At 36.8% G+C, this 16204-nt stretch overlaps 2 protein-coding genes across 2 annotated transcripts; one reads left to right on the forward strand and one right to left on the reverse strand.

Moving 5' to 3' along the window:
* Window positions 1–315: 315 nt before the first annotated feature.
* On the reverse strand, window positions 316–8356 carry si:dkey-28a3.2 (uncharacterized). The gene is made up of 6 exons (XM_059526300.1): window positions 8247–8356; window positions 3660–6431; window positions 3245–3556; window positions 1106–1146; window positions 770–828; window positions 316–678 (listed from the first exon to the last, which is right to left on the reverse strand). Exons 2-6 carry the CDS (start codon window positions 6240–6242, stop codon window positions 329–331), a joined length of 3345 nt encoding a protein of 1114 aa, XP_059382283.1. The 5' UTR covers window positions 6243–6431; window positions 8247–8356; the 3' UTR covers window positions 316–328.
* An 867-nt stretch (window positions 8357–9223) lies between these two features.
* zfta (zinc finger translocation associated) lies at window positions 9224–15904 on the forward strand. Its single transcript, XM_059526313.1, has 5 exons — window positions 9224–9665; window positions 10945–11433; window positions 12257–12604; window positions 13301–13744; window positions 14812–15904. Exons 1-5 carry the CDS (start codon window positions 9539–9541, stop codon window positions 15294–15296), a joined length of 1893 nt encoding a protein of 630 aa, XP_059382296.1. The 5' UTR covers window positions 9224–9538; the 3' UTR covers window positions 15297–15904.
* The last annotated feature ends 300 nt before the right edge of the window (window positions 15905–16204 follow it).

Below are 16204 nucleotides of genomic sequence, written 5' to 3' on the forward strand. Positions count from 1 at the left end.
AGGCTCAGTAGTGAGAAAAATGTGAATCAACATTTTGACTGATGGAACTTACGAAGTAAATGTTCTAAATCTTAAAATGCTCTAAATGTTACAAAATTTTAAGAAATGAGGTTAGGTTTTAGTGAATGTCAGTGGAGACCATGTCAACTAGATGAGCCACAGAGACAGATCCCTTCTGAAAAACCCGTCAACTAGACTCTATCAGGACAAAACGGGTCTTGTCTGTCAGTCACCCATCAGTTCACACAAAAGTCTTCTGCCTCGACCTTAGCTTCAATTTTGACCGGGCATGTTAAATTCTGTTGTGAAAAATGATTCATAAAATAAATTATTTCATATTTTCAAAGCCAGACTGAAAGCAGATTTCCGTGTTATTTGTAGAAGGTCTGCACTGCTGTTGAAGCTGGTGGGTGATGAAGTGCTCTCGGACTGCCACTTGTTTATCCCAGGCATCCAGAATGCCTTGACGTTCAAGGTCTCCCAGTGATAGTGTTTCAGGATGCGCCTCCTCAATGTGAGCCTTCACGCCTTCCACACTCTCAGAGTACTGCTGCTCTCCACAAACCATACACACCAACAACGGGTTGACAGGATCAAAGTCCATGAGGTAGACATTTCTCCACTCTGCCAGTGATAAAGGTCCCTCCATTGCATCATTTGGTGCAAAGCTTGACTCCTCTTCAAACAGAAGATGTTAGTAATGTCAGTAAAAAAGAAGTCATTTAAACTGTCTGGTAAAGTTTGTGTTAGAAAATTCATTAAAAAAAACCTTTGAGAGCAGGTTGACATGGTTCAACAAAGTAGCCAAGTTGGTCTTCTAAAGTTACACTGTTTGGAAAAGAAGCCAACATTAAGGTCTTTTCAGCATATTAACATGATTTCTGCAGGATCAGGTGACAGTGAAGAATGGCTACAGAAAATGCAGCTTTGCTATCATAAAATAAAATAAAAAATATGTTAAAATTGAAAATAGTTCATTTAAACGGTAATAATATTTGAAAATATAACAGTTTTTACAGTATCAAATAAATGTAGGCTTTGTGAGCATAAAATACTTATATTATTAAAACCTATACTAATATAATCTTTTTTTAAATGTACTTACCTCTGAACTACAGCTGAGCAGAGACTGGTGGAGTTCTGACTCTAGGAAGATTAAAGAAAAAAAAGTAAGGATAGTACATACATTAACTAAGTACACAACAAACTAGCGATTGACAACAACAAATCACTAGAGCTGCAGCTCACTTGACCAAAGGATGAAAAAAATAAAAGCACGTACAGTATATGTAAATGAGTGATTTGAGGCTGGGAAGATGACAACAATTCTCAAACAATCTGAGAAAGTGCTACTTAATTGGACAAACCAAATTTAGATGTTTCTGCCATGGCATTTTTAACCTAAAATAATCACACAGTTTAACACTTAGATCCATTCTGAGGGGGTTCAATCATCTGCGAAACTGGAGAAAGGAACAATGAAAATATTCAGTCAACTGGTATAAAAACTCTAGCATCTTTATCTAAAGTATTAGTAATCTAAAAGCAGCAAGCCGCGAGAAGGCTGCTGATCTTAAATGCTAAAATAAATGTTTGTTTCAAAAAATGTATTTTGAAGAAAAACCTAAAGTCCTAAATTTTGTTCCCTATATTTTGCATGTCCCTACAGTATGCTGGTGCACAGAAATGCCTGGAGGCACGGGGGCCCCACACAGGGCCTCTGTACACTGCCACAAGTCAAAAGAGGCCTCCAAAATGTTTCTGTGATATTCTAGTGCTGAGGTATGGATGGGGCCCCACATGGGGCCCTGTGAACACTGCTCCAATTCAAAACAACTTACCCCCATTTGTCTGTGAATTTCTGGTGCTGAGATATAGCTGGGGACCCCAGGGGACATAAAGCATGTGTTATTATTACAGGGTTTTGGTATACTGTGATGTTTGGTTCTCAGTATAAACTCGCCTTCATGTAATTCCAAACCTGTATGACTTTATTTCTTCTGTGGAACACATAAGCTGGTTTGAATTTGTTTTTATCATAATGAAAGTCAATGGTCAGTGTTTTGGACCCTACAGACTTTGTATGAAAAAAACCCGGAAAAAAAAAAAAATCAATTTTTTTGTTTGTTTCCGTAAAAGAAACAAAGTCATGCCGGTTTGAAACAACATAGGGATGAGTAAATGATGATCTGTTTCAATGCATGAGCCACTGATAGTGAAGATCAGATCAGTTTGCACAGCACTGTGCAAACCACAAATTCACAAATGGTTCAACAGGTCTGTCACACGGGTAAACAACTGCATGATCAGTGGGTTGCACTGCGTGGGTCTCGCAGTCGCACTCAAACTCAGCTGCACTTTGGTCTGTTTTAGAACAATCTGTAAATGAAGGGGATGTTACTGCTGACAGTGTTTTGCAATGATTGTGCTTTTATTTGGGTCCTTTTTTCTGTCTGCAATTACATTACTTTTCAAATTTGTAGTTGCTAATTTTTTTCATGTTTTTTAAAGTAGTCTCTTATGCACACCAAGGCTGCATTCATTTGATTAAAGTACAGTAAAAACAGTAATATTCTAAAATATAAATCACAATATAAAATAAACGTTTTCTATTTTAATATATTTGAAAATGTAATGTATTCCTGTGATGGCAAAGCTGATTTTTCAGCAGTCATTTCTCCAGTCTTTACTCTCACATGAGTATATTCCAGAAACTTAATTTTCTGTAAAGCAGCTTTGTAGGGCTCCACGATAAATCACGATCATATTTTGCGCAGCTTGTAAGTGATTAACGGCTCTGTGTAGTAAATGCTGCTCCATGTGAAAGCACGCACATGATAGAGATTTACCGCTGATTACAGAACCGGCTTTACAGACAAGATGTGCATGAAATATCTAATGCGATTTATCGTGCACCACTACTGCTCTGCAATGAATTGTATCGTGAAAAGAACTATACAAATAAACTTTAATTGAATTGAACATGATCCTTCAGAAATCATTCTAATATGCTGATTTGCTACACAATATACATTTATCAATGTTAAAAAAATAAATAGTTGTGCTACATATTTTAGTGATTTTTTTTAAAGTCCAAAAGAACAGCATTTATGTGAAACAGTCTTTTGTAACATTAGAAATATCTTTGCAGTCCGAAAATAAAAAAATCGTACTACGCCCAAACTTTGATGGTACAGCACATAAATAAAGCTAATAAATCTATATGTATATATAAAATAATTACCTGTAAATCCTGGCTTTGTGGAGGGACCATCACCTGGCGTAGCCTTTTCTCACGTGCTGCCTTTCTAGCTCTCTGCTCCTGTTTCTTGATCCTCCACTGCATGCGTCTTCTACTTATTACCTCCTCTGGATCTTCTTGTGGATTTGCCGTTGCCACTATTTGGCTTCTATCACATCTTGATTTATCTGTAGGCTGTGTCTGTGGACTAGAAGGCTTGGTGCACCTGCTTGTTTTTTTCTGAATGAGGATCTGTCTGCATGTGAGAGTGTCCTGGGACATGGCTTGCATGAAAGTTGTGCTTTGTGTTTTCTTCTGGGAAATCCGAGAAACACAATAGTTCAAATGACGACACATTTAATAATTCACATTTTTTAATAATTACTTCTCATGACATTCAAATATCAATGCAACTCACCTGTGGCAGACTACGAAGAACTGCATTTTTGGTTGCATCTTTGTTGGTTTTTCTAGCCCGCTGTTGTCTCTTCTTTAACCGCCAATACTCTCTCTTTCGTTGAAGCTCATCACTTTCACCAAGCTGCTGCTTTTGCAAGGCCTGTATAGGAGAGGGCTGCTTGGGATCTGCTCCATTTTCACTGAAATTTTGAGGTTGCAGAGCCACTGGAGAAATGGCATGACTTCCATCTGTAGCCTCTTGACAGACGTTTTTAAGAGTCTTATAATGACTGATGTTTTCAAAAGTTGATGCCTGAGGACTCAATTTGATATCTTTAATAAGACTTGTGTCTTTTGAGAGGTCACACTGTAATAACACATTTTGTTGTAAGGTGAGACTTGGTTTTGCATCTTTAGATGTAAAAAGTTCATCTTTATTCAAAGGAAGAGGCTCATTTTCACACTTAACGTGCATTTCGCTGGCATTATTTTCTTCTGGTGTGTAAACTGATTCCTCTAGGAGCTTCATGAAGGGAACAGCCTGAAGAGTGGTGGCATGATGGTCCACAGCTGTTGGAGGCTCAATGTGTGATTCTAAGGATGCACTGGGTGAAGTTTTGCTGCTATTAACACTGATGCAGGGAGTAATTTCTGGGATGGAAAACACAGCTTGTATAGTGGGATAGACATGCTCCTCTTTTATAGGCATTGGGGCACTGGTAGAGGAGTGACAAACTGTTGTGGTGATAGATGAAGTAATACTTTGCCTATGGTTTGACTTCTTGTTCTGCTCTCTCTGCTTTAACACAGAAACCTTCGACCTGAGCAGACCATTTCCAAGTCGGGCAGCTCGACTAGCCCTTTGCTGTCGTTTCTTAATCCTCCAATACTCTCTCAAACGGGTGACCCTTTCTTCTTCTGTTGGGGTTTCAGACTTGATGGTGACTGTCATACTGCCCATAACTGCACCTCTGGTTAATCTAGACTTTACTGGAGAGTTTTGGTGAGCATTAGTACAGTTCCTAGAAATGTTGCATTGAGCAGAATCTAGCTTTGTGACTGGTGGAGCATCTGAATATAGGGGAGAATTTACTTGAACCTGGAGTTTTACATTTCCAATGTATTTCACATTGGAAATGTCTTGACTTGCAGGTAGGGAAGCTTTAGGAGATGTCTTCGAAATGGAGACCGTCACTGTGCCATCTTCTTTGATAAAACCACCAATGGTATCTGAGGAAACTGCAAATGCACTTGCTTTGCTCGCTTGAACTCCACATGCCTGACTGAAACTGTTGTAGGAGTGTCTCCCATGATGCTTTAGTGCTTCTTGTTCCTTCAGTCGTGCTTTCAATGCCATAGACAGCCTTGCTCTTTGCTCACGTTTCTTAATTCTCCAGTATTCTTTTTGCCTGGCATGGCGATCCTCGGGAGACTCAACTTTGGAAGCACCAAGGGTGGATCTCCTCATTTGGTTTTGACGTCTCTTTTGAGTTTGTGCAAATTTCTGTACTTTGGATTTGGACTTACTTGAGGATGACTGCAAAATACCAGAGGTTAAGGATGCATGGTTTGGTTTAGGACTCTTAACATGTAGTTGTGCTGTCTGAGAACCATTAAATTTTGCTCCCAGCAACTGCTGATTAAGGGATGCAAGGTTTGAGTTGAGGCTGATTCCTCTCAATGCCTTACTGTTAGTAGGAGATGAAGCATTCATGATACCAACAGATAAAGGTTGTCCTTGTCTGAGACTCCCTTCTCGGTCCCGGGCCAGCTTTGCAGCACGCTTTGCTCTCTGTTCCCGCTTTTTGATACGCCAGTTCTCTCTACGCTTAGCAACCATCTCTTCTTCAGTCACAGCCTCTCCCGTGTTGTGCTCTAAAATGAAGGCACATGTTCTTCTCTTAGTGATAGGACTCTGGTTTTCACAAACCTTACATTCAGCAGAGGTCAAGAGTCTAAGTGAGTTCTGAGGCTTATTTTGGTAACTGTGCACTGGTAAAACCATGGATACATGGCTTTGCAGAGATGTTGTTAAATGCTTGTCATTTAGGGATGACATTCCCGATTTAGATTTTTGAGCATGAGTATTGTTCGGATGCAACTCAATGCATGTTCTAGGCACCGAATGGACTGTAGGGCAGAGAGATTCAACTGTTGAAGCATTTATTTTTGATGACCCTGTATCTGAGGGATTTATTTTTTTATTACCCATTACACCCTTCAGGGTGTTTGTGCTTGTTTCTGGAGACTGAGGTAAGGCATAGTTGAGCTTGGTCCTTTGAAACCATCTCGCTTTTTGGCATGGCACCATAGTAATGTTACTCTCAGATACTGATAAACCTAAGCTAAAGGAGTTTTTAGGAGCATCAGCCTCTTCCTGTTTGAATGAAACATTATTATTGTGTAGAGAGGGATCACTGCTGGCTTCACTAACAACAGACATGCGCAGATTTTCATTTCCAATCTTCTTTTTGGTAGATGACTTTCTCGCCCTCTGCTCTCTTTTCTTGCTCCTCCAATATTCCCTTTTACGGGCGATAGTGGCATCATCAAACTCTGCTGCTGGTTGATAACGACGTTTAGAGGAAGTCTTGCTGGACATGGCTGCTGTTTGGTTACACCATCATTATACTAATGTCAGCCTCTGGAGAAAGTCTTCTTGGGCTTGGCAAAACCTGCTCTAAACAGGGTTGTCTGCGGCGTCACATCTTTATGTGAAGCAGTCTCTCAAGGTCTTTTTCTGTTTAGATGCATTTTGCATGCAGGGCTTGATTCAAACTGTGCATTTTTTCTGAAAAACCAAGAGTAGTTGACTTTTAACTTTTTAAACAAAATGCATAATAAATAATTGATTTGATGAATAATGAGAGACATTATCAACCCATGTTCTTTAATACAAACCAATCAACTATAAGCTTGAAACTACACTTCAGCAACTATAAAACGACAATAAAATAAAATAAAAACAATCGACATAAAATGTCTAAAATTTTGGAATTGAGTTGGAGACCACTGACATAAAGCCTACGTGAATACATAAATCACGCCCAATAATTCAAACTAGCAGATTAAGGGTTAAAAATAGTGGACATAAAAGGGCCCCTATGCTGGAGGACAGGGCCCTAGAAAGCTCTTTGTTTGGTGTTGTGACAAAATCCTTAATTGTGATTCACATGTGAGCATAAAGCAACAAAAGACGACATCCAGTGGCCCCTGTAGTCTTCCAAAGGTATAGCTGGGAGCCTGGGACTCAGAAAAGGGGCCCTCAAGTACATACAGGGTTTCAGTATATGCATATTTAGTCATTTAGTAGACCCTTTTATCCAAAGTGACCTACAAATAAGGAACAGTGCATGAAATTAATCATAACAGTAATATATGCAGTACACTATGACAAGTGCACCCTTAAGTAGTACATGTAGATACATGAAATAAGAGAATGATGCCCTCTACCCATGTGGGGGAAGGGGAAGTCTGAGGCCCAGGGGGAATGTGCCGCACATGCTGTGTATGTGATATGAATTTATAGGAACATCAAGCACTGCCATGCAAGCACTGAAATTAAATCAATTCAATTTATATCTATGCTACAGAGCAAATATGAACAATCATTTTGCAATCATTTTTGTCACAAATTGTTCTTCAATCTTCAAGAAATGTCTGAAGACAACTCACAGTTGGTCCACAACCATTACCAAGTTACTTCCAATCTTATCTCCATCTTAGTACTAGCCTATGCTTTCAAGCCAACATTGGGATTTTGTATTGCAGAATTATGTCACTGTCTCCCTATGATTAATCATACTGTAGTATTGCTCATATGCAAGTCGCTCTGTATAAAAACATTCAAATATAAATATAAATAAATGTAAATATCAGTGCTAGAGTTTCACACATCAAGCTCCCAAATGATTTCTTCTTTCCTTTATCCCTCTTTCCTTATCCTAGAGATTTTTCTGGACTAATGTTCTGGTGCATTTTTGGAGCTTGATACTCTCTACGTCTACATTACCTTTATCAAAGAGAGCAGCCTGCACATTCTACAAAATGTTTTTGTGCATTCCACATAAGAAAGAAAATCATACAGGTTCAATTTAACATGACCGCAAGTAAACAATTCCTGCTTTTATTTTTTATTAAACTACTCATTTAGTAACATTACAATTGCTATGCATTACTAAATATTTATTTTTATACAAAACTGTTTGAATTGAAAGTATACTAATATGCTTATATGAATCAAATGTGTATTAAATTATAACTTTAACTCAAACAGAGCCGAAAGAGGTGACAAACACGTTGCTGGCGCTTTAAATCGTATCTTAATCACAAGCTGACGATTCATATTGGGTTTTGTTCTGACCCTGCAATGGCAGCGCGTGCTATTTATATAAAATGTATATTTAAAAAGCATCATAGCAAACACTGGAGTGGTTTTACTGAACAAGCTGTCGCTGTCTCTATGACAGAGACAATGTTGTCTTCCCTATCTGCCCTCCAGAGCTGCGGTCTGTGTGTCTGTCTGTCAGCTCCTGTGAACTGTCGTGTCTTTAAAGTAAAAGGCGTCATGACAACACCGAGTGCGCGAAGGATGCGTTTGTTTTACCTGGTAAATGCACCTAACTTTCTTTAAGCTCAGTCTCTGCAGGACACTGCAGTCGGTTCGCTTCCCGTTGCAGCCTTTCTTTCTATCGGTGCTTTGACAACAGTAAAAATACCAGGATGTAGGAACTTACAGCATGTGCGTGGACGGATAGTCCCTTCCGCCATAAAACACAATTGCGTTTTGCATAAAGAAAAAAAAAAGAGAAAACAAACCCCAGACACTATGAATTAGTTGCAGATAACTTAGTGGTATTTGTTATGTATCATTTATGAAAACAATGTTAACAATGGCTTTAACAATACCAAATTATAATTTGGCATTATGTAGACATTACGTAGGCTATCTTACTTTTTTTCTATCTTTAACACGTATATTAAATTTGTATACATTTAGCAGAAGCTTTTATCCAAAGCGACTTGCAGCGCATTAAGGCTAACATTTTTTACATAACATGTGTTCCCTGGGAATCGAACCCACAACCTTTTGCGCTGCTAACGCAACACCTAACATTAAATAATTTTTACAATTACAGATGCAAACCTGTTTAAACCTAAGATGAATTAAACAAATGTATGTTTATTCAGATTTTTCGAATATTGAACACAATTTAATTGTTAAAAATTCAATTTTACTATAAAATACACAAGGTTACATGCACAAGTTTAAGAAACACACACAACTATCAATAATAGGAATAATACATTTAATTAAACCGTCATTTAATGTAGAATAATTGTAGAACGGACTGTAAATAAATGTACCAATCAAAACTAGAAAACTAAATATATTTATCGTATTTTATAATTCATTCATTTAATGACCTGTACGAAATGCATAATTTTGATTACAATCTTGTGAAAAATATAAAATAAAACCTTCAAAATGGGCCCCATGGTGCACCCGTCACTACACCACATCCGCTACTGTCTCTTTAAATTTACCCAGGAGCCCCTAAAGGAGCCCCAGGGGCCCCTAGCTCGGCTCTCCACCCTGAAGACAGGCAGAACATCTAAATACAAACAGGAGACCGCTTAAAATCACCGACCATAAGATCTGCACTCCAGCTTCGATCTAAATGCGACTTGTATCGTCTCGTAAAGTTTAGTTTACTTAAACCAAACCGCGTTGAGGCTTCAGTGCAGAGACACACACTGCTCACACTGTAATGGGTGAGTGCGTGTTTCAGATATTTAGGCAACCACCCGACGAATGCATCTACGAAATCCTCCGCTTGTGACATTTCTACGTACAAAAGGTGCGAATCCTTCACGTTAAGATAACATCACACAGGTATGGATGAAGCGGAGTCCAAAGAGTCGGTGCATAAAGCTGAGCAGACAGAATCTCGCTCATTAATAATGAAAGCTGAGGAAGAGGAGGCGACACCGCAGCGGGGACACTCGGGGGACCTCTCAGCAGGTAATTGTTGTGTTATGCATTTAACGTTGTCCATTAGATCGATGGTTCTCTCTTGGAAATGTTAAAACCCTTGACAAACAATAGCATGCAGCGGCATGGCCCCTAATCTGTCGGGCTCCACAATAAACAAAGGCAAAATAACCATGTGTACGCATATGTGTACGCGTTGAGCCGTCACCACCTAGCGGAAGTGCGCGGTACTGTATCATGCCGCCGCCCCCTTGTTATGCTAAAAATGGGCCTGCGAAAATACCACATTTCCACTTTGATGTCAATTTACATCGTGCTAAATTATTATTTGCGTTACTATTTTTTTCTGAAATGAAAAGTTATTTGAATATTTTAACAGTTTGAGACTATATTTTGAGACTACTACCAGTAGTAGTAAAAATAACAATTAGAATATATGCTGATAGATACATTTTATAATGCAACATTTTTGATTATTGAATATTGACTTTAAATCAACAACTAGTATATCATAAAATATAAGAAATACAAAATAATTTGCATAGTTTTCAGATGACGTTAATTTCAGTTACAATATTTGAAAATGACTTTTAGCCTATCAGCAACAGATTAATTCTAAATAAATAAATAATAATAATAATAAAAAAACGTTATTATTTGTAGGTTTATACAAAAAAGTACATACTTCAATATTTGTTTAATACTCACCAGTTCTTAATATGTGTGAAATGTTTTTTCTGAAATACAAACTAATTTGCATTGTTTTATGATATTACTAATCTTGTTGTCTTTTGTATATAAAAACTAAAATATTACTACTGCTTAATATTTACAATAATAGTGATTTGAATATGTGCTGACAGATTTTTTTTTACAGATTTATGCACAAATTGGCTTGCAGACAAAAACACTTTATATAACATTTTATAACATTTTATAGTAATCATGACAACATTTTTAATATTTGTAATATATATTAAATATAAGTAAAATAATTTGTGTATCACAAATACTTATTTAAAAAATGTTCAATGTTCCTGTAAAGTTTCTAAATTAAGAATGACCTATCAGCAAGAGTCCTATTTAAGTAATAATAACTAAATAATTTTTGTCCAGTATAACATATTGTATGTTATGAATACACACATTTATGCATAAAAAGTGCTGACAGAAATACATTTTCACTTAATATCCATCGCCATCATTTTATATTTATCTCTGGTATTTTATATTTCCCTGTGATTGAAAACTATGAAATAATTTCACACTATACTTCATCAGTGGTGCTCTCTTTTTGTGTCCTCCTCAGGTCAAGAGGACATGACCAATGGTCTCACATCTCATGAAAGCCAGGACGTTCCTGTCACCTCTGTATGCTCTCCAGGCACCAGTTACTGGTGTATCTCTGAGAACGCAGACTCTCCTTTCCTTCTGTCTCCAATCCCAGGCCCATCTAAAAAAGACCCTCCTCCAACAAAGCACACACCTGGCCGAGACCACCGGCGCTATTACCATGAGTACTGGCGCAGCGAGTACCTCATGGACTTTGAGCCACAGAGACAAGGGATGATCTGCATGGTTTGTGGCAGTTCACTGGCCACCCTGAAGTTAAGCACCATCAAGAGGCACATCAATCAGAAGCATCCGTACTCGCTGCTGTGGACCGAGTCTGATAAAGATGTGATCCGGTCGGGATGGGAGAGTCATTTGAACCGAGAGAACTGCCAGCCGTTATGTCCCGATCCTGATGTTCCTCCAGAGTCACAGGAGATTCTGGACGTTAACAAGCTCTCCACAGGTCTGTGTTTATATTTCTGTGTGCTGCTTTGTGTTAAATGCGTGAAATATCTGAATCACATGAAACCTGACAAACCAAAGAAATCTATAGTATTTTGTTTAAAGAAAAGTCAAATTTTTTTTTTTTAGAAAAATACAGATATTTTGCCATCTAATATTAGTTTAATGAGATTATTTTTTAGTTATGACATTCACCTACCCCTTATTATCATGACTCGATTTGATAAAAAATAAACGTAAATATCAATTATAAATATTTCAAACAATTGAATATAATATATCTATATGTCATGCTTCTTAAAGCTTTTAATATATGGTAATATTTGTATTTTTTTTATTAATTAAAAATAATTTTGTCTGGGCAGGACTATTTTCATTACTGTAATAATAAGAAATAAAAACTAAAATATGTAAAGATCTGGATGGAATACAGTAATGAGATTTTAATGGGTAATGTGTTTAAATCTCTTGAAAATAATGTCACAATTAAAAAACCCTGAAACTTTATGAAAGCTTATATACAATTATTATTTGATCTCTGCTTAGTTATTTTTTATGTTGTATTGTAGCACCTTGAATGTGAGAAAAATAATAAGATATAAAAATAAAAAATATGTTTTTTAAATTTACTTAAATTTTATTATTATTATTATTTTATCTCGTCTTGAGATGTTTACTTTTGCATTGTATTGTAGCGCTTTGAGTATTAGGAATGCACATTATAAATAGGATGCATTATTTTTTTTTCATTTCAGAACATTTAACTAACATCAAGTTTTTATTATTATTATTAAGTAGAGTGCTCATTCTTCATGTCATTCTAGGCAGGTCTAGTGGTTCCATCTCTCCAGTACTTCAAGCCCAGTCTGGCATTAGCAGGGTCACACCATCCCCTCCGGCCTCCTCGGTCCAGGAGCTCCCAGGCCCCACAGCTCAGGTGATGGAGCGCTACCTGAACGACTCGCTGCACGCCTGGTTCCGCCAGGAGTTCCTGATGGAATATCAGGCAGAGGAGGGTCGTCTTTTATGCATGGTATGCAGCTGTCTGTTGCCTTCGCTGCACCTGGATCACATCAAGAGTCACATGCTGGATCTGCACCCGAACTCTCTGCTGTACAGCGCTGAGGAAAAGCACTCCATCCTGCAGACCTGGGCTAAGACGCACGGTGAAGGTGAGAGACAAAACAAATCACACTAAATTAGAAAATCAAAAAGAGTTATTGAAAAAATAGGTTAAACATCTCTAAAGTGTCATGGATGTGTTGCATACACAAAACTGTTTATTTGTAAAAAATAATTAAAATGTTATGTTAAAAAAATATAATACATTTATGAGTCGGTCTGATTTCAGTAAAATATTTGTGGGAAAAAAAGCACAGGCTCAAATTAAAAGCTAATACAGTTTGTATGTTTTTGATAGAAGTATTTTATGCTCATGAAAGCTGCATTTATTTGATCAAAATACAGTGTAAACAACAAAAATATTAATGTTGACAAATATTATTACTTGAACGGTCTATTATAAAAAAACTGTGCAGAATAAAATAATTAATTTTCTTTAATACTGTTATGAAAAGTCAAGAAAACAAACAAATTAAATTAAAATCACCAGAAAAAAAGATATAATATCAATCAAAAGTAAAAATAAAAGAATATCAATTGCTTTATTATATATATATATATAAAAAAATTTCTTTTGTCTTTGACAATGGTCTATTAAAAAGGTGCAACTGCTTAAATTTGTTCTTTTAACCCTTGTAAAAGACAAAACAACATAAAGTTCTGTTTAACTGTAATTTACACACCTTTTTTTCCTGCTCAGCTGTGATAATTTTTTTTTCTCTTTGCATTTCTCATTTGTCATGCAGAGTCCCACTCTTTACAACCTCAAATCAAATCGGAACCGCATGCCAAAGAAATAAACTTAGATGGTTCAGCCTCGTTTATTCCTCTGAATGTGGATCCCATTCAAGGAAACTTGATGAGCTGCACAAGAGGAGATGAGAATCCACCAGACAATAGCCAGAGATCCCAGTCCTTACCTTACTATCCCAGAAAGAGAAGACTAAAATACGGCAGCCCCTGGCGTCTCCGTCTGGATTATTTAGTGGCGTACGGTCCTCCGGAAAACCCGCTCTGCTACTGTATGGTGTGTTCTGAACACCTGCCTGTGCCGAGGGTCAGCAACTTTCGCAAGCACATCCAGGAGTGTCATCCGGAGACGAGCAACCTCAGCCGAAGTGAGAGAGATGCTGTGGTCAGCTCCTGGATAAAGGAGGAGAAAATCGACAAGGTTACACCGAAAGAGGATGGTAAGTAGAGACAACTAAACCCACAGCATCAAATATAGAGAGATTCAGACTATCTAGACTATTATCACTATATATGCCATATTTTTGTATTAAAAGAAAATCATCATATGAAAAAAGAAAAATAAAAAAATACCAAAATTAGAACCGAAGTTCTTAAAAATCAATTCCAACTTTGTTTCCCATTGCAAAAATCTTTAAAACCAGATTAATTAAACCTGAGAAACAAAATTGATTCTCTAAAATGAAAGATTATTTATCTTCTCCGGCATATTTACCTTGTTTTAAAGATGACTAGATGACTTGGTCTTGAAAATATTTTTAGTAATGTCCTTTAAAATTATTACATAATATCACATTATATTTCAGAAGCTAAAAATAGTCAAATTAAAAATGTATCTTTACTAGTGTTTTCAGTTAGCCTCTGCTTAGCAAGCTAATAGCTTGATTAATTAGCTTCTCAGGTAAATCTATCTTGTTTATAAGGATGTAAAGATATTGAAGATCTACTTAATCATGAACCTATGTTAATTAATGTCCTTTAAATTGCATATAGTATTATATTTTGGAAGCTAAAATGGTCAAATATTTATTTTTCCTAGTGTTTTCAGTTAGCCTCTGCTTGGCAAGCTAACAGCTTGAAAACTAAAGATATTTAGCTTCTCAGGTAAATCAGTTTCACAAAGTAAGCTATACATTCAGATTGTACTTAATCATGAAAATATGCTTGTTAATGTTTTTAAATGACCTAACATTATATTTCAGAAGCTAAAAATAGTTACACTTCTTTAGCTTTAACAGCTTGAAAGCTTAAGATTATTTAGCTTCTCAGGTGAATTTATCTTGTTTTAAGGATGTAAAAATATTCATGTTGTACATCTGAGCCAACGTCGCTTTGCACTAGTCACAACAAGGTAGGCCAAACTGCTATGTACATCTGCTTATGGTTCTGATGTCAAAATATCTTAACATTTCTGAATGAAACTATTTGTGTTGGGTTGTTAAAGAAAAATTCTTGTATAAATCAAACAATAATGTGTCTCTCTCTTTTCTTTTATTTGCCACTGAAGACCCACAAAGTGGCCCTGTCACTACAAATGCTGTTGGTGACATGCAGGTGTCTCCTGTGAAAACCACAGAGCAAGGAGCTGAAACAGAAGACAATAATAGCACAAATATCACCCCATCAATACAGATGCCTGGGCGGCACAGGCACTACCCGGGGAAGGACCAGCGGCGCAATTACCAGGCCCGCTGGAAGATGGACTTCCTGATGGACTATGACTGCAGGAAGCACGGATTGATCTGCATGGTGTGTGGCGCTACGCTCGCAACACTGAAGGTCAGCACCATCAAGAGACACATCCTTCAAGTGCACCCTCACTCGCTGGACTACAACCCAGAGGAGAGGCAGCTGGTCCTGCTTTGCTACAACCAGATCTCAGCGCACTTTCATTCGGACGACTGTTTTTTGGGCACGAATCATGGCCATAAAGAGAATGCTAACAGTAATGCTTATGTTAATACCGAATGCACTATGAGCCAGAGCACTTAATCGAAACTGAAGGTTTAGGGATGTGTTTTTTGACATCCTGTTTTTTGTTTTCTTTCACTCAGGAAGTTTGGTGCGGGGTTCAGCTTTTTTTTTGAAGGATGTGACATTGTTGAAGATTCATGTACTTTTTGTCTTAGTGAAACATCTGAAATGTTTGGTAAGCTTAAAAAAGAATATTTATGCTTGAATCACTTTTGAAAGTAAAACACGAAGCCACCGTGTCGTTTAAACTTCTGCTGAACTTATATTTTCTCTTCTGTGGATAAGCACTCTTAAAATTCATCTGTACATATATATATTTTTTTGTAGACTGCAAGACTTATGTTATTGATTTTGCATGACATCACACATTACAGTGAACAATGTTATTTTAATTATAGCACTTAAAATGGGTGCTTAGTACAACTTTTTGGGACTGTTAAAAAAGAAATCAGATTTCACATGCCATTTTGTCAATCACATTTTGCGTATTGAAAGAAAAAGCATAAATATAATATATGGTTTATAATGTTAATATTATATAATACTGATTCAGTATACCAAAAAGTTATATTGAAATAAAAATCTTATGGGCTTTCTGTTTAGGCAAAGTCCGGTTTCTTTTGCGATCCGTGTCTCAGGGAGTGTTTTATTCATCGATAATTTTCTGCATTTATGAATCTTGTTTCGTTTAAATATTGAATTTAATCAAGAAGGTGCAATTAAATATGCACATGCAACACATGCATGTTTTAGAATCATTAACACTTCCTGGGTGCATTTATTTAAGATACTGTACAGCATGGAATAATAGAATATTAACAAATATCCTTTTTGCTTATTTATTTCTCATCAAAAAAAGGAATTTTGCACTGGTTTATGACAAACCGTCATAACGTTGTCAGTTCTCTCTTTAATCCTGTACAAGA

This window comes from Carassius carassius, chromosome 3, assembly GCF_963082965.1.
Source record: "Carassius carassius chromosome 3, fCarCar2.1, whole genome shotgun sequence".
Lineage (NCBI taxonomy): Eukaryota > Metazoa > Chordata > Actinopteri > Cypriniformes > Cyprinidae > Carassius > Carassius carassius.

What these genes read in the sequence shown, in the direction of transcription:
- zfta (XM_059526313.1), top strand. Translation starts at nt 9,539, where the DNA reads ATGGATGAAGCGGAGTCCAAAGAGTCGGTGCATAAAGCTGAGCAGACA. An exon ending in GGCTAAGACGCACGGTGAAG is followed by an intron (nt 12,605 to 13,300) that starts GTGAGAGACAAA and finishes TTTGTCATGCAG; the next exon opens with AGTCCCACTCTTTACAACCT. An exon ending in GGTTACACCGAAAGAGGATG is followed by an intron (nt 13,745 to 14,811) that starts GTAAGTAGAGAC and finishes TTGCCACTGAAG; the next exon opens with ACCCACAAAGTGGCCCTGTC.
- si:dkey-28a3.2 (XM_059526300.1), bottom strand. Translation starts at nt 6,242, where the DNA reads ATGTCCAGCAAGACTTCCTCTAAACGTCGTTATCAACCAGCAGCAGAG. An exon ending in CACAAAGCCAGGATTTACAG is followed by an intron (nt 1,147 to 3,244) that starts GTAATTATTTTA and finishes TAATCTTCCTAG; the next exon opens with AGTCAGAACTCCACCAGTCT. An exon ending in TGCTCAGCTGTAGTTCAGAG is followed by an intron (nt 829 to 1,105) that starts GTAAGTACATTT and finishes TTTTCCAAACAG; the next exon opens with TGTAACTTTAGAAGACCAAC.